The sequence below is a fragment of the Coturnix japonica genome, unplaced genomic scaffold (assembly GCF_054131305.1).
Source record: "Coturnix japonica strain WE unplaced genomic scaffold, WE-NBRP24 Scf046, whole genome shotgun sequence".
Classification (NCBI taxonomy): domain Eukaryota; kingdom Metazoa; phylum Chordata; class Aves; order Galliformes; family Phasianidae; genus Coturnix; species Coturnix japonica.
The window spans coordinates 2,046,932-2,065,063 of NW_028188949.1; the positions used below are offsets into that span (position 1 = coordinate 2,046,932).

Consider the following 18,132-nt stretch of genomic DNA (forward strand, 5'->3'; position numbering starts at 1 on the left):
GCAAAGCTGGGGACTGAACTCTTGAGTAGTGTGCTAACTCAAATGTCTCCGTTTTCTTTATCACACTTAACATCATATATATACCCTAACATTGTATATATTAAAAAAAAAAAACAAAATCCCTGTGTTCTTTTCAAACAGCAAGAGAAAATGAAGAAAAAGTCAAGCTATGTTTTTTATCCCTCAACGTTCAAACACAAATCTGAAGTCTAAACGTAGAAAATCAACCTCCTAAGAAAATAATCTGTTTTACTTAGCAAAAGTAAATTCCAAAAGAGAAGCTGGATATTTTGTGGGCAGAAAGGTAGGTAGGTAGGAGTTTTTATTTCTGTGAAAGGTCCTGGTGGTGTTTAACTTCCTTGACATTAAATCAAAGGATGTTAGCTCGTTTATAACATAATTTAATCAAAATCGTCATCAGAAGCATAATTACCTTTAACTGTAAGATGGGCACAAGATTCACGAGATTCTGCCTTTTCTGCTACAGATTTTATTTCTGCTGCATCCTTGACTTGGACACGTGTGTAAGTCAGCGAGTAGCTCTTTCCTGAAGCAGAGAACCACAGAGTCACTAAGGCTGGAAAAGACCACTAAGGTCATCTAGTCCAACCGACAGCTCATCCCTACCAAACTGTGCTCTTGAGAGCAAACCCACAACTACACTTGGCTTCCTTGAGCAAAGAGCTCTGAGGCACATGGCCAGGCTGAGCATCATCCATCTGGTTTCACAGCATCACTGCCTGTTCTCTCATGTCAATGAAACCACCCATTCCCCCACGTCCACATCCCCACCAAAGTGTAATCTAAACTATGGCTTCTACAAGGACTGACCAAATGTGGCTGTCGTCACCTTCAAAGTACCTGATACAGAAGGATCACACTCACTGTCAGACAAAACCTCTTTGGAGAGGTGAACTGACTGCCCTGTTCACCCCCACTTTGGAAATAACTGCACTCATTTCCTACCTGCTCCCAGCAGTGTGGGATGGTGGGATAGCATCACGCTTCCCACACTAAGCATCCCACCATGTCACTTGTTCCACCCTAACCTCAGTCCCAAAACAAAAGGGGAACTCCCTTCTGAACCCTCTTCACTTCATTTCAGATGTCTTATATGCTTGATCTCCAACCCACCCCCCACTCAGGAGAAAGACCCCCCGCTTACACCCTACCATCTTGCCGCATTCTGATGTTGTCATCAGCCTTCAGCTTGTTGTCATCTTTGTACCACTGGCTCTGAACCTCATCATGTGAAATCTCAGACAAAAGATTCACTCCCATATTCATTCACTTCCACATCTTCCAGTGCTTTAACAATCTTGATATCTCCAGCTGTGAAACAGTAGAGATATATTTGTCAGGATATTTCCAGAACTGAGTGCAGCATCTTTTCCTTACACATATTTGCATAGAAAATAAGTAGGATTATGTTTTATTCTAAACCATCATCCATTCCTGAGTCATTTCTCTCTTCAACACAGTCAATGCATTATTGCCCTTGAACTTAAAGATAGACTTACTAGCTACAATGGAGCTCCCTGCAAACAGTTTTCATGGAAACCAGAATCTCATTTATTCTAAAACCTTTCAAGCAAAATTAAGGGTAGAAAAACAATAGAACTGACTGAATCTTTAAGGTCATTTAGTTCTAATCCCTCTGCTATAGGCAGGGACACCTCCCTCCACACCAACTCTTCTCCTCAGGGTCAAGGCTTCTCTCAAATCATTCTCCTCTAAGCCTGTGCCTGTGTTTGGGATTTCCCTGACCCAGGTGCAGGGCCTTGTACTTGGCCACACTCAAGTTCATGAGGCTGCCAAGGGCCCACCTCTCCAGCCTGTCCAGGTCCCTCTGGGTAGCATCCCTTCCCTCTAGCACATCAACAGCACCGCTCAGCTTGGTGTCATCTGCAAACTTGCTGAGGCTGCATTTGATTCCACTGTCCATGTTGCCTACAAAAATGTTAAATAACACTGGTCCCAACACCACCCTCCACCTGGACACTGAGCTATTGACTGCAGCTCTCTGAGTGTGACCATCCAGACAGTTCCCTATCCTGCAACTGGTCCATCCATCAAAACCATTTTTCTCCAGTTTGGTGACCAGGATGTCATGCAGGACGGGATCAAATGCTCTGCACAAGTCCAAGTAGATGATGTCAGTTGCTCTCCCATTATCCACTGATGCTGTTACTCCATCATGAAAGGCCACCAAGTTTGTCAGGCATGGCTTGAATTTGAGGAAGCCATATTGGTTACCACCAATCACCTCATCTTTATTTTCCAAACTATGCCAAGGAGAACTAGACAGAACTCTACAATGTCGTGTCACTACAAACCTGTCTGAACCATTGGCTTCTCTGCATGCTCATCACTAGTCTCTCCTTAGCTTGTGTGCCCACAGTGTATGGGGAATGTCAGCCACAAATCTTACCTAGGGGACATCTTTGATTCAAAGTCCCTTGAACATCACACAATCCTTTTTAACTGTCCAGGTCTGCACTTCTTTATGTCAGAATCAGACCATATTTCTGTGCTGCTATTTCCCTTTCCTTCTGAAGGGCCTGGATACAACTTGGATTAACCTCAGGAGCAGAGTTCCTGCATAAAACAGCCAGTACTGAAACAGCAACCCAACCTGGTTGCAGACTGAGAGAGAAAATGAGAGTTCACCACCTGTGAATAATGAGACTTCTCTTATTTCCCTGGGAAGTAATGCCCACTTTTTTACTTTGACAGAGCTCCTTCCCATCCTAGAAGGGAAAATATCAAGTCAAATCTACATTAGTCCTTCCATCTCTGCACTGGGCAAAGGCAGCCTTCAGATCTATGCTTAATTCACCCAATTCCCTAGAATTAATGGAACTGTGCTTACTGGAACATATGCTGAAGCTTAAGCACAGTGCAGTGTTTTCAACATGTAGGAATGGCTATAGAACATGCATAAATTCTGGCTGACGTATGACAGCTTAAAGCACTGCAGAGGACTGTTAACAAGCCCGTTTGGACATCACCTTGAATAAATGACGTTATCCCCAAGTAAGGGAAGGAACAGCTGAGCACCGGGGAGGTACACAAAGGGCCAGAGCAAATTCTCACACTGTCAGGTGCAAAGAAAACTCAGATTTCACCCTAAAACCCAGTTCACAACAAGGCTACAAAATCCTGGCTGAGAATTTCTGAATGCTCACCAGTTGTTTCCAACTTGAAGGTCATCTTCTGGCCAGCAGCCTCGCAGATGTATTCTCCAGCATCTTTCCTCTCCAGCTGCTCCACAACCAGACGCCGTGTTTTGCCCACAGATTCCATTCTGAACTTTCTGGAGGAGGCAAGCAGTCTTCCATCCTTGAACCATTTTACTCCAGTTGGATCCTGTGCTACTTCACAGCTGAGGGAGGCACTTGCTGCCAGGGCAGCACTCACCTCTTTCTGCACCTTCTCCTGGTTTATAAACACAGGTTTTGGCTCTGAGGGAAGAAAAGAAAAACAGAAGGACTGAAATGAGACCATCTTGCAGGTTTTTATGTACAGGTTGGAACAGGTTTAGGTTACCACTTGTGCCCAAACTAATAGCCTTCAATAGAGAATATCAGCTCTTCTGTTGAAACAAAGTGTCAAATCTAGGCAAGAAAGAACCTAGGAACTGAAGGAACCAAGAGGGTCCTTGAACACCAGTCCCATGGTTGCAAGTCACTATGCAAACATATTGAACCCAAAAGAACATCTGTCCTGCAGGCAACAAAAACCTGAGTTCCTTTTACTTAAGACCCACTGTGAAACATCAAAACACATAAACATGCGATAGTCAAATCACTGGCTGCCTTTTCATGACCCAGAACAGTACTCCTGGCTTCCTGAACAGACTCCTCATGGCCTCTACCATTGCCACAACTGTGACTGTCAAAGGCACAAAGGAAATATGCTCACCAACGCAGTCCTTTGTTCTTTGTGTGTGATTTGCAGATATCTATCTTACTTTGAGCTCTGGGAATAGTCAGCTCTACCAGGTCTCTTACTGTGAGTAGCAGACTCACCTATCCAGATGCAGCCTCCAACATAAAGGCATAGTAAAAAGGCAGTGTACTACTAGGAGAAGTTCCTGCTTCTCCTGCCATGTCACTATTTCCCATCCCATCCTGAGAAAAGCCAAGCTTATCTCACATTCTTAGAATCATAGAATCATAGAATTACCCAGGTTGGAAAAGACCTTGAAGATCATCAAGTCCAACCGCAGCCTAACCATAGTACCCTAACACTAAAAACCCTCTATTGCATCCAAATGGTGGAATATCCTCATCCTACTGGAGGCACATTAGTCAGGTCACTTGGGAGGCAGAGTAGGTCAGAAAACAAAACTGTTTTTCCTACTCTCGAGCCACAACATGGCAATGAATCTTGGATGACTCGCCACACCACTTTCTTCCCCTTGCTGCCAACTACTTGATGCCCCAGAAACATTAATCTACATAAAACTTTTCAGTTATATCTTCCCCATAGCATGGGACAAGACCTTCCAAGATGAATAAAAAGTGATCAGACATTGGGCTTACACCCAAATGCTCACCGTGATGCCCCCCTTCTAAATCATTCCGAGAATCAGCTGACCTTCACAGTTCTCCAGTTGTACCAGTGTGTGGGGATAGACAGGCACAAGTACAACCTTCTTGTATATGGATCTGCTCCCACAGCAATGGATAAATCTGGAGTTTTTAAAGTATGGAGCTGACTGTCCTAAGGACTTCCTAAAGCTTTATGGAGGAGATACAAAGCGAAATATATTCAGAACGCTTTTCTCCATTTTCCCAGCAGACCTGAACAATACCAGTCACGGTTTCCAAAAACATGACACCCAATAGGAAACATTCTTATAAAAGAATAATCATTTTTCTAAATATTCTAGAAATTATTCTAGAAATAGAAAGGTCAAAGAGTGCCCTTTCTCACCTGTTACATCGATCTTGAAGGTGAGTTTCTGGCCAGCAGCCTCGCAGCTGTACTCCCCTGCATCTTTCTTCTCCACCTGGCTCACCACCAGCCGACGCTGTTTGCCCTGACTCCACCCTGAACTTCTTGCTCGAGGTGATCAGTTTCCCCTCCTTGTACCACTTCACCTCCGTCTTCTCCTGGGCCACCTCGCAGCTCAGCGTGGCATTTTCTGTTGGTTCAGCCTTCACCTCCTTCTGCACCTTCTCCTTGTTGATAAAAGCATCTTCTGCTTCTGGAATTGAAGGCAAATGGGCACATTTAAGACATGAATCTTTTCTACACAGCCTTCCCCAAATGCCCAAATTAGTCTTTGGACTGTACTGTTGAGGACAGCTTTCCCACTCACATTTCCTGACAGTGCTATGAACTGAATGCCAACATCTGAACTATATCAATTGCCAGTGAAGAACTTCCTCCCTGCCAGACCAAAACAGCTTAGATAGCCCTAAACTTGTTTTCATTTCCACCAGTATCATGTTCCAAAATCTTCAAAAATTAAAAAACACCCCTTTCCCCACTGTCCAGCAGCACACCAGCATACGCAGTCATTGAAAAGTCTGTTTCATACAAGGGGACAGGCATTACATTGTCCAAACAAGCTGACAGCTGTAAGTTGCTTTGCCAGCAAAAGCCAGGTGAGGGTCAAGGTTAAATTCTGTTTGTGATTAAGTCATAGTGAGGAAATGTATTTTTCTCACCTACTTATTTCTGAAAACAATTCTAATATCTCCTGAGTTTTCAGAGGCAGTAATAAAATGGTTTCCCCTATGGAATCATAGAACGGTTTGGGTATAGAAGGAAGCTTTAAAGATCATCCAGTCCAACCTCTTGCCGTGGTCAGGGACATCATTCACTAAATGAGGCTGCCCAGGGTCCCCATCCAGCCTGGCCTTGGACACTCCAATGATGAGTCACCCACAACCTTCACTGGACAATCTGTTCCAGTGTATCACTACCCTCATCATAAAGAACTTTTCTCATGTCCAAACTGAGTCTACCCTCTTCACTTTTGAAACCATTGCCCTTTGTTATGTTGCTATAGACCCTGGTAAATAGCCTTTTTCCACTTTCTTATCAGACTCTCCTAATAAATGAACGCCTGTCTTCCTCCATTTCTGGAAAGAAAAGCACCAGCTTGAAGCCTTTCTATTTTTAAGCATTTCTTTTGTACCTGCTATAGAGAAGAAAACAAAAGAAAATACGGGAAAACCTTTTTAGTTGCAGGTTTCTTTAATTTAATAGAAACCACCAATGCTGCCGTCTAGCATTGTGACCAAATGCTGTCTCTGAGACTATTTAGGAAGAAGCATTTGCAGGGGTGTGCTTGTGCCCTGAAGATACCTTTAATATTCTTTAATTTCCCCTGTAATTATTGACTTCTCATTTTGCTATCATTGCATCTACTTGAGATCCCCAGGGAAATTCCCGAATTATGTCCAGCCTGTCTTAAAGCTGAGGCTACCCAAGTCCTCTGTGTTCATAGCTTCAGAAGGCAAACAGGAATGTACACAAATTAAACAGAATTTAAGCACCGTCTACATCACTGAATGCTGGGGTTGAATGTGTCAAACCACTTAACTTTCCCCTCCTTCTTTGTTGGGGGGTTCAATACAGTCAAAACAATTTCTCTCACCTGTGACATCAATCTTGAAGGTGAGTTTCTGGCCAGCAGCCTCGCAGCTGTACTCCCCTGCATCTTTCTTCTCCACCTGGCTCACCACCAGCCGACGCTGTTTGCCCTCTGACTCCACCTTGAACTTCTTGCTCGAGGTGATCAGTTTCCCCTCCTTGTACCACTTCACCTCCATCTTCTCCTGGGCCACCTCGCAGCTCAGCGTGGCATTTTGAGTCAGTACAGCCTTCACCTCCTTCTGCACCTTCTGCTTGTTGATAAAGGCATCCTCTGCTTCTGGAACTGGAAAACACTGGGTAAAATATACATTACATATGAACAACTTGTGACTGGAAGACATTAAAAGTTGCTTCTATGTTGTATTGGACCATTTCCTGGAGCAACACTGCTTCACAGTGTTTATCACACATTATAATGCATCTCAGCACCGTCCCTATGGTCATCCCATCCCTCTGGGTAGTCTTTACTATCAGCTAGGACTCCTAATTTTCAGATTTCTTTTAATGAAGACAATGACAGATCTTCATCTGTCTGTCTTTTTGATATTGCTCCACTCTACGCTGGAGAGCAGCCAAATACAGCTCAATTATGAAGACCTCAAAATCAGGAAACCATAGAAATTTAAGAGCAGAAAACCATCTTTTGACTCTACCATATGGCAGTGATATAGCCCTTAATATTGTGAATACTTGGCCTACATTAGATTTTGTAGCTCGGTTTTATGCATAAAGCATGGTTTTCTACTCTCAGCAACCCCTGATTCTTCAGAGAACTGGCTGAGGTCATCTCCTCTTAATACCTAACACATATAGAATAAAGTGTTTAAAGCCCACCTTACCCTTTGTGTCAACAAATGGAGTTAGCATCAGAAAGATAGCAAGTATAATTAGTTAGGCATACACACTTCAGTTAAGGGGATTCAGTTAATCACTTTGCTAAGTGGGATCGATTGATACATTGAATCTTTTATTGATTACTTTAATGACTGTTTTATCTGATTCTCCTTTTACCAACAACTGGTCGCTGAGAGCGTTCATGCTAGCTCCTATTTGAGGCGTGGGAGAACAGATAAACGCTAAATAAATGGGCTTCCATTTCTATTCCATGGTTTGCCCTACAAAAGGCTGTAGAAGTGCAGAATATTTATGATGCACTTACATCATGGACTTCTCTAGTGCTAGCCAGCTTCTAACAGCAGAGCAATTTTGAATAAGCTTCCTATGCTTGTTTGGGTCCCAGGAAAGATCCCAGGGTCCTGATATTGATACCAAGACAGAGGCTCCAAGCATGAATGCAGGACTAGCAGGTGTGAGGGGGATTGACATTGCCTTTTATTTGCAGTGGAGACATGGAAGACCACTCATTCAGATCATTCATGCAAGCATATTCAGGCATACCCAGCTCAGGTGACCGGGAAGGCTCCTGCTCCCCAGCAGTCATGGCAAACCCTTCCATGACCTGTCCCCTATCTCCTTCCTCCCCGCTGTCACTCTGTGAAGCCTTCTGCTGCCATCCCTTTCCCTTCCTTCATGACTTTCTCCTCTGCATGCTGTCTGAATTCTGAGTGGCAGCAGCTGCCCAGGAGGGTAAGTTCAGCTCAAGTTCCTGTGCTGCTGACCGTTGCAGTACGTGCAATCCCAGGATTCACACCACAGCTCTACCACCAGCACTGCAGTCCACTGAAGGCGAGGGAGCAGGGCAGCAAGCCAATGCAAGAATGCAGTTGATACACTCTACATTTGACCTCCCTGCTTGTATTGACTGCAGAAGCATCATTCTCTCCGCCCATCTTCAACAGCCCCTGTTCTGACTGATGATTTTCAGGGGAGGTTCAAGTTGGATGTTAAGAAAAACTTCTTCTGAAGAGGAATGGTGATGTGGTGGCACAGCTTTGCAGGGAGGTGGTGGGGTCACCATCCCTGGAAGTGTTCAATAACCATGGAGATGTGGCACTGAGGGACGTGGGCAGTGTGCATGGTGGGATGGGTTGAGGCTGGATGTGGGGATCTTTGTGGTCTTTTCCAACCACAATGATTTGATGAAGATCAGAAGGGTTGCTTATTAGCAAGACAACAAACATGGCCTAGACCAACCAGGTGATGCAAAACTTCTCACAAATGCAATGGAGCTTTGGCCCACTTCAAATAAGGATTTCAGCGTGCACCACAAATACTGAGATAATGAGATGGCAGAATCAGCCCTTTTTACTCTTGTTTTCTATAGGCTTCCAAGGTGTGCAGCACTTGTTTCTTTTAAGCAAGAAGGTCTAATCTGCGTCCCATAATGCTCAACACTGAGCACCTAACATTCAACATGTCCTTAAAATGGGATTGTTCTGTGCTACCAGTGGAACCCTGGGGTAGAGGAACCCTGAAAAGCTTTCTGAGTGCAATGGTAAGAGGAGAAATTAAGACTCAGAAAGCCATTGCACTTTGGGAGAAGCTAGTAAGATGAGGATTTCTGTAGTGAAAGAGCCAACCACTCCAAGAGTACTCATAATCCCTCCTGACTTTCACACCACATCATTTTGCAGTGAGGGCTGGACTTGCACGTCATGTTACGGTGGTACACATGAGAAACGGTAGCTAAGCAAGCACTCTCCACGTATGGCAGAGGAGGAGGTATTACATTACCCTGTGCAGCCATGAGCTCATCCGGTCTGAAAGAGAACAGAAAACCTTTGGTTTCTGAGGCAAACAGCTAATAATAGCCCTCAGCTAGCAAAATTCAAGTGTAAAAGCACTACATTTCTGGGTTTTCTCCCTACACCTCTGCAATAAGACGTGGGCTGGCTTTGGCTGCTGAGGATTAACTTGGTTGATTCCAGCTGTTGCCATAGTCTTTCTGTCAACGTTCATGTTTCATTTGCTCTGACAGATACCTCCCAAATCTACCCTTTCTGTAAACCACTATTTGCTGAAACTGCCAGTTTCCTGAGCCAAAAGCATGAGCGACACAACTCACGGAACAGATCCAAAGGCCCCAGAATCACATCCACGTGGTGTGGGAATAGTAAGAGCTGATGGTTTAGAGTCTACACCACAGGCAGCAGCAAAACTGTCTACTACAGGAGCAGAGATATATTGCACACCAGGGACTGAAGGAGCAGAATGCCCCAAGATGGAGAGAGCAAAGACTGTGACCTTTACAAGGGAACAGAACGCAAGCTATGCCCTGCAAGGACACCAGGTCTGTGTGAGCAGAAAGGCAGTAGACTCCCAGTACAGTTGCTCCTCCACATAGCTGATCAAATGCCAAACCTTGACCAGGATTAAGCTCCAATGTGTTCACTGCCATAAGAAAGAAGAGGAGAAAACAGATTCCCTGTCCTAATCAGCTCAGAATACAAGACGAGAACTGTAAAGTTAACAGAGAACAAGCTGACTTATGAGCAAAAACCTGTAGAGTGCAGCTACAAATAAAACAGAAGACAAACCCTCGTCATCAGCCAGCTCACTAATGGTCACTCCGAATGCAGCTGATGTGCCCATGGCTATCTGGAGTCTAAGTTAAAATTTACCGGATCTTGTGCAAAATATACTGACACCAGAGCAATCTCTACTGCAGCTGGAGTGAGAGATCTACCTCCGTGCTAAACTCTCAGACTAATGAGAAATGTACAATTAGAAAGGTATCAATGGATTCATGACTGGTCATTACATTTACAGAACATGGAACGAATGGTCGTCAACATGGGATTCAACAAACCAAAGGCAAGTGCAATGCCTCTGACTAAAAGTTCTTACTTTTACCAACAACCAAACCTTCTCAGTGCAGCCACAGTAGAGATCTGTAACTACTACTGTTGAAATATCAACTGGCAGAGCAGTGTTGCACATTGTACAAATCACAGTTGGACATCCATGGACAGCTGATGATAAAAGTAGTCCTAGGGGAAGAGCTGGATGAAACACTGTTAAAAACAAATAATCATTTTAGCTGCATGTTTGTAAGCATTTATTTTCATCCTCCCCAAAACAGTTTCATGTCAGAATAAAGAGGACACGTTCACACAGACGTTTCCACAGCCAGACTATGGAATAATCAAAGAATATCAACCAAAATGTGTTTCCTACCAGTTACATGAATCTTGAAGGTGAGTTTCTGGCCAGCAGCCTCGCAGCTGTACTCCCCTGCATCTTTCTTCTCCACCTGGCTCACCACCAGCCGACGCTGTTTGCCCTCTGACTCTACCTTGAACTTCTTGCTCGAGGTGATCAGTTTCCCCTCCTTGTACCACTTCACCTCCGTCTTCTCCTGGGCCACCTCGCAGCTCAGCGTGGCATTTTGAGTCAGTGCAGCCTTCACCTCCTTTTGTACCTTGTCCTTGTTTGTAAACACGTCTTCTTTCTCTGCAGGGACATCACAACAGTCACACCGTTTTGCTGTAGTCTGCTGCAGAGCTAAGTCCAGTTCCCCGTTTTCACTATACTTGCCCTTCACATTGAGCATTGTGATGCCTCATTAAGACAGGAAAATACTTTCCCCTCTATCTTGCTTTGGGAAATAATAGGCATATCACTTCATATCATATCATATCCTATCATATCACATCATATCATATCAGAAAGCTAAACATTTCGCACTCTGATAGCAGATTTGGACATGAGATTTAGAACACCTGCATGCACTGCTGAACCTCCTCCCTTCTCTTTTTTTCTTCTGATGTCTCTCTACATTTCCAGTAAATCGGAAGGGAACGGCCCTCTAGAACAGGTTGCCCAAGGAGACTGTGGATGCTCCATCCCTGCAGGCATTCAAGGCCAGGCTGGATGTGGTTCTGGGAGCCTGGGCTGCTGCTTGGCAACCCTGCACATAGGAAGAAGGGGGTTGGAACTGGATGAGCACCGTGGGCCTTTGCAACCCAGGCCATTTATGAGTCTGATTATTGGCATTTTCCACCTCATTGTGTCATTCAAATTTTGTAACCAGATCTCTTCAAACACCTCCCCTTTTCTCACTCCTTGCATGCCTGGTGTGCTCTTGCACTGTAACCCTGCAGACACCAGCTGACTACAAGAGGTGCACAATTTACCCTCCTTGCCTATGGTTTGTTGCAGTAATTCATTCCTGGATGGAAAAGCACATGTAGAAAAGTGTTGCTATGACACTAGATGACAAAGAAAGTCCTATAGCCAAAGTGTTTTGCACCAGAGAGGCTGTAAGTTGATCCTCCAAATGCAAGACACACAAAATGAAGCGTTCCTTTATCTCTGGGTTTCCAAGCATTTTCTCACCTCTGACTTTCACTTGGAATGTTGGTTTGTCATCTTTTGTTTCACAGCTGTAGCTCCCTTGGTCTTTCAGGGTCACATTTTTGACCATGAGCTTGTGGTGCGTCCCCTGGGAGATGATGGTTGTCCTCTGGTCCTGCTTCACTTCTGTTTGATCTTTCTTCCATACGACAGCTCCGCTTGCAGCTGACACCTCACACACCAGCTCCAGGTCTTCAGAAGGACTGACTGATATTTCTGGAGTCGTTTTGGGCTTGTTGACAGAATTAATGGCTTCATCTGAAAAAAAAAAGAGAAAGTGGTTTACATCCTGACTCAGGCTTAGTCAGCACAGCAAGAAGATACAGTTAGAACTGATTGTAATGTCTCTGCTCATTACATTTGGGTGATCGAGTTTCACCTCTGGGGGTACTTACATACAAACGTCTGTTTGATTCTCCTGTGTAAGGAAAGAGTAAGTTCTATGCAGACAGTTCTTATTTCTTTTAATCAATTCTGTATTCTGCACATGTTCTTCTGAAGCTAAAATGAAGGCAGCTAAGTAACGTGTTTGCAATACATGAACAAACCTATTCAACACTTTATCTCTAAGCTAACAAGCAGAGTTTGATGAGCACATCAGTATTTCATGCCCTTCATTCCATCCAGACAGAACCTGCCTGAGGAGCAAGCTGATGGCTGTCAGCTACAGGCAGACCTAGCTTAGTACTGCATTTCTTAGAGCAACAACTGTTGCTTTCAGTCACTGAATACACCAAGGCCAATTGCTATGCCAGGCACATTTATGGCATCAGTGAACAAATAATGCCTTAAAAATTGTAATAGACAGGAGCCATCTATTCTTTTAAAACTAGGTGACCAAAGAAGAACAGTCCCTCTAGAGTCAAGCTGTGAAGAACTAATAGCACCAACCAATATCACATAGATAGATTACTTCCCTGCCCTAAACCATCTTGTGACCATTTGGTGCTCCTAATTAAGCCCTCTTGATGGCATTTTGTCTGAGCCATGTGACATTTTGTGATAGGAGTTACTGCTAGTGTTCCCTTAACCCAACACCAAAGTAGGAGGTATCCATTCTCAGGGAATCATGCAGGCTTCCTCTGTATTTGATGCTCAGAGACAGCCCCAGAACTTTTTAAATCTTAGCTTAGCTCTCATCCAATAATGTTCATCAAACAGTGCAACTTGTCCTTTGGGGATGCCTTTGTTCTGCATCAACCAGTTCCAACGGAGTCTTCTTGGCTTGTTTTAGATCAGTTTTTCAACAGATAAAGCCAGAGTCTTTGAATTACAAAGTGAAATTGCAGAATGCATGATTCTCAACCAAACAGAACAGCAGGTGGGATGCAGGATGAATACCTGAGCCAACATCAACTGCAAGCAATCTTTCAATATCTTAGGAATCTCTAGCCATCCCAAATCCAGTGTTGTGCTTGATCTATCATCTCTGCTGAGTTTTTAGCTAGCTGATGGTGAGCATCATGGTGGTGATGGGTGAGCAGTCGGACTAGAGGGTCTTAATCAACCTTAAGGATCCTGTGATCAGAGGAACGTGAATGTGCTGTTAGAGGTCACAAGCGCTGCGCTGCAGCATGAGCATACACAGCGACAGGCTTTCAGTAGAGCTTCAGTTCATAAATGAGGACTGGGTTATGGAAAATAGGCTCAAGATATAAAACATAAAACAGATCTTAACGCCAGGTTCTGTGAATGCAGCCAGCTGAATTTCACAGATATTGAATTTCAATGACAATTTCTTGTGTTATTTTACCCTCCAGCTCCACCCTGAACAGGAACATGTCAGTGACAAGCATTACTCCTCCAGGCTTGACCTGACAGTGCTTTACTTGTACTATGAGCTAATGCCAGGAAGAGCAGGAAAAGAGTTTCATCCACGTGCCTTCTCCTTCCTTAGTAAAACCAGTGTGAAACTGCAGCCACGTCAGGCTGAAGGAGATGTCTCAGATGTCCTGCCTGGATGCAGGAGGTCACGTGTCAGAGGATGTCTGGCACGTCAAGTCTCATGGCAGTGCAGTGCATGACAAACTGCAACAACACTTTCCTGTGGGCTCCTTTGGGCACGAGGCCCAGCGGGTGACACACCTCTGGCTGCAGCTCTTCAGAGCCTCCCAGCAGCCACGTGATGCCCATGGGAGAGACACAGCTGACCCGCACAGCAGATGATTTACCAGCTAGCTCTGGTTTACAGCAAGAGAAGATACAAGTGGCGATGCTGAATGGTGAAATACTGCGAGTGTGTGGCATGGGTATAAGATTGGTGAGCCTGAGGATGTTCAAAGTCAGGCTGGACAGGGCTCAGAGCACCTGATGGAGCTGCGGTGCCCCTGTTCATTGCAGGGGAGTCCAACTAGCTGACCCTTAAGGGTCTCTTCCCTATCTATGAGATACACGAAAGCTGATTCTGCAGTAACCAAGCTACCAACAGCAGTTGTTTGTCTTAAAGTTTGCCAGCACATATATTAAAATAACAGCATTGATTACTCATTTGATAGTCACATTACAGTGCAAAGCACATGGAAACGTCCACCAGCTAATTCAATTAATTCTGGGGGCAGACCTGCCAGTATGAAATATTATGCTAACATGACAAAGAGAGAGAAGAAAAGCAAAATTAAGACTAGCTGACAAGCCTTGGCAGGAAGTTCTGCTCTCCATCAATTTAGTCCCATTATTCAATTCTGTTTGGAGATGTCTCCATGCCTCTCTGGAGTTTGTTCTTTGAGAAGAAGCAATTAAGTAAGTTCTCCAATGCCAAAGTGCATACACTACTCTAGGGCTTTGTTGTTTCTCCATGGACCAACAAGGGTGACAAGACAGCAGAATATGATGAAGAGCCTCATGCATACTCAGTGTGAAAAAAAAAAAGGCAATTGTTGCTGGGAAGAAGGTGCATTTGCATTTGTGTCATCTGCAGAGGGTACTGCAGAAATGGAAAGTCTTCCACTGGAGCAAACAAAGGGCTCTCATTTATTGCAATCAAGGCCATGCGTGTGGATCTCAGAGATCAGACCTACACCCTGCAGCAAAACAGAGACCTGCGTGGGAAAGTTCAGTTTCTCTCTACATCCGTGTCAGAAAAAGCCCACCATGGAATGACAGCTAAGTAAACATCCCTGTGACTCTTCACAGGTCTCTTCTACATTTGGGATCACTGCTACAAAAAGAGCTGTTGACATCATCTCTCGTGGCCACCCTGAGAGAAGAGCAGGAAGGCTGGGATGCTCTTTTTCCTCTCTTTCCCTTGACTTCCTCTATATCTTAGGGACGAATCACAGGACAGAACACAGAAATCAAATGGCTCTACAAAGCAGATTGGCCAGTTCAAGTCAAAACAGCCACTGAAAACACCCCAGATGCTGTCTGACAACAGCTGGACTGTCGGGGAGTCAGGTGAATGCAGTCTGCTGGCCCTGGGCAGGAAGAGGACAGCCCAGACTGTCACATACCTTTCACTGAAAGCTGATAGAGCATTTTATCCCCCTCACAGATGCACTGACAACTTACAGCATCATCCATTGAGACACTGTGAATTTTCAGGGTGTGTTTCTTCCCCTCAATGTGCAGTTCATAGTTTTCACTGGCCCTGAGCTCCTTCCCATCCTTCATCCACTCCACAGTAGCGCCTGTGTCTGAAAGCTCAGCCTGCAGTTTGGCTTCCTCACGCAGCCGAGCGGAGATCTTTTCTACATCTTTGCTCTTATTGGTAAATCTCACTGCAGCACCTGTCAGGAGCAAAGGCCTCGTTATTTCAATTGATATCAGGCTAACGTGGTCAATGTTTGCTGCAACATCTCTGAAAAAGTATCACCTTCTGTTCCTGCACTCATCATTGTGTCAGTGCTGAGCAATTCAAGATGTTTCATTTGGTCTTCTTGCAGGATTTACTAAGTAAAAATCAACCAAACATCTCCTTCTACTGATTAAGAATGCTCTAAACATGCTTCTGCAGAGGTTTCCACCCAATGACAAACAGCTCCTCCCATCATGAATGTTTATTTGTTCTATTTTGTCATGCAAAGCTGATTGATAGAGATAATATTGGAATGATTGCTCCCCTACTTCTAAACTATTCCAGTGCAATCAGAAAGGCTGTCTGAACCTGGAGCTGAAAGTACTGCTCTATGGTGATGCAGTGGTAAACCTGGTGACTGAATGCACTGGCCAATAGCTGTGAACTGCAGACATTCATCAGCTGGCATGAAGCAATCTGGTTCACATACCAAGCAGCTGGGTAGATTGGCTTACCCTACACTCAGTGCTATCATGTTTAGGTCATTACCAGGACTCACATCAGTCCATGTGATGCAATTTCAGGTATTTGGTACAGTCAGCGAATGCCTGCAGCCCCAGTTCTAATCATCAGATCACAGCAACTCTGCCTTGACTGTAAGAGGAAAGGAGAAGGATCAAAGCAAATACCTCTCACTCTCATCTTGGTGCTGACATCAACATTTTTGGCAACAAATTTCACTTCTGCTCCATCATCCTTCTTGGGGACGTTCTTCATGATTAGGCTGTGAGTAGTTTGGGTTCTCTTGATGATGCAGGTCTCGCTTTCCTGTAAGACTTTACCATTGAGGCATCAAGTGCCGCAACACGTTGTTGTAAGGTCAATAGTAAACATGGCATCCCCTCCAGGTACAGCTTCACCAGTTGTTAGGGGGGATTTCACAGCCAGGACTGGGTCTGAGGAAGAACAACGTTTGTCTTAATGCTCTTTAGATGCAAGTCTGGTATCTCATTTAGAGATGGAAGATTAAATCATAGGTACATTTCTACTTCTCCCTTTGCATGAGTGCTGGAAGAAGCACTTCTATGCTTAAGATCTGCTACAGAAAGTTCTGCCTCTTGCACATGTGAGATATCAAAAGATAAGGATATTCATCTCTCTGTCACAGAAACATAACTCGTATCACTTTAGTGGTATCTGGAGGTTGATAGGAGATAGGAGAACTGGGAATAAAGGAAATCCTTTGGTGTGTTAATGCACTACTGTCCTTAAAGTCAAAGGAAGCATCTTTAGGGAACCAACACAGCTGCTCAGCACACACTGACCCATTTCCATTGGGGTTTTTGTGCTTACCAAGGTGCACGCTCCCTGGGAATTCCAGAGACGGGCTCTGTCCATGCGCATTGACTGCAGACACTCGGAACTGATCATCAGCCTCTTCAGACAGATTGCTCACCGTGAACTCTGGGACGGGGACGTGAGACTCGTGGCACTCACCCACTTGAAGCCAGTTAGTTTATTGGGTTCCACATGTAGCCATGGATTGGAATGGGGAGGTGCATCTTCGGAGGGGACCATGCCAGCGTCACTGACGTTTCTGTTTTATTTTTCACCACGGGGTCAGCTGGGGGCTGGGTGGGAGGTTTTCTGGGAGCTGAACAGAAATAAATACAGAAATATTAGCATAAGGTCATTTAGGCTGGAAAAGACCTTCAAGATCAGCAGACTCAACTTGCAGCATGACCTACTGAGTCCCACCATTAACTACTGTGGTACCTGAGGACATATATGACAAGCTTATTCCTGCAGGTATTTGCATAGTGAATATATTGACCCTCTGGTTGCTTTGGAACATTTTATAGGTTAAAATCCCATCAGACTTTTTCACTGTGTGCAGCCACTGATACAGGCAGGAGGCTGGGAATTACCTGATAAGCTCTAGTTACAGACTACTGACACAGTAAAGGATTGATTTCATTTCATTTTGGCCATCAGAAAGTTTGGTGTCTGGTTTAAGTCATTCATCTAGACTCCAATTATAATCATATGGAGAACAGCACATTTAGAAGAACTCATCTCATCTCAATAAACCTGAATGAAATCACAGAATCATAGGATCACAGGAGGGCTTGGGTTGGAAGAAAACATCAAGATCATTAAGTTCTAAACACCCTGCCATGGGCTGGCTGCCCACTAACCAGCTCAGGCTGCCCATCACCCATCCAACCTCGCCTTCAACACCAAGGACAGGCACCCACAGCTTCTCTGGGCAGCCTGAAATGGAAGCAATGAGCCACATGTTGAAGATACTCAAATATTCATGACTGTAGAGAGAGCCAAATACTCCATACATATTGCCTGCCTGGTAAATGGCATTAAAATGCCAACAACAGACTCATCCAGCTCATTGAAAATGGTGTGAACATGGCGTACAGGATTCTTCCAGCAGCTAGTTAGATCTGCAAAGTGTAAAAACATGAAATCTCAATGCGATACAATTTTCCCTCATAACATAAACAGACACATAA

At 44.5% G+C, this 18,132-nt stretch overlaps 2 protein-coding genes across 2 annotated transcripts; both read right to left on the bottom strand.

Annotated features, from left to right (window-relative positions):
* Positions 1-6,450: 6,450 nt before the first annotated feature.
* On the bottom strand, positions 6,451-7,034 carry LOC146752352 (obscurin-like protein 1). Its single transcript, XM_085531966.1, has one exon. The coding sequence runs from the start codon at positions 6,954-6,956 to the stop codon at positions 6,558-6,560; it is 399 nt and encodes a 132-aa protein (XP_085388092.1). The 5' UTR covers positions 6,957-7,034; the 3' UTR covers positions 6,451-6,557.
* Positions 7,035-9,736: 2,702 nt separating this feature from the next.
* LOC146752353 (obscurin-like protein 1) lies at positions 9,737-17,182 on the bottom strand. Its single transcript, XM_085531941.1, has 4 exons — positions 17,061-17,182; positions 12,267-12,289; positions 11,854-12,129; positions 9,737-10,968 (listed from the first exon to the last, which is right to left on the bottom strand). The coding sequence occupies exons 1-4, from the start codon at positions 17,180-17,182 to the stop codon at positions 10,661-10,663; spliced, it is 729 nt and encodes a 242-aa protein (XP_085388067.1). The 3' UTR covers positions 9,737-10,660.
* Positions 17,183-18,132: the final 950 nt, after the last annotated feature.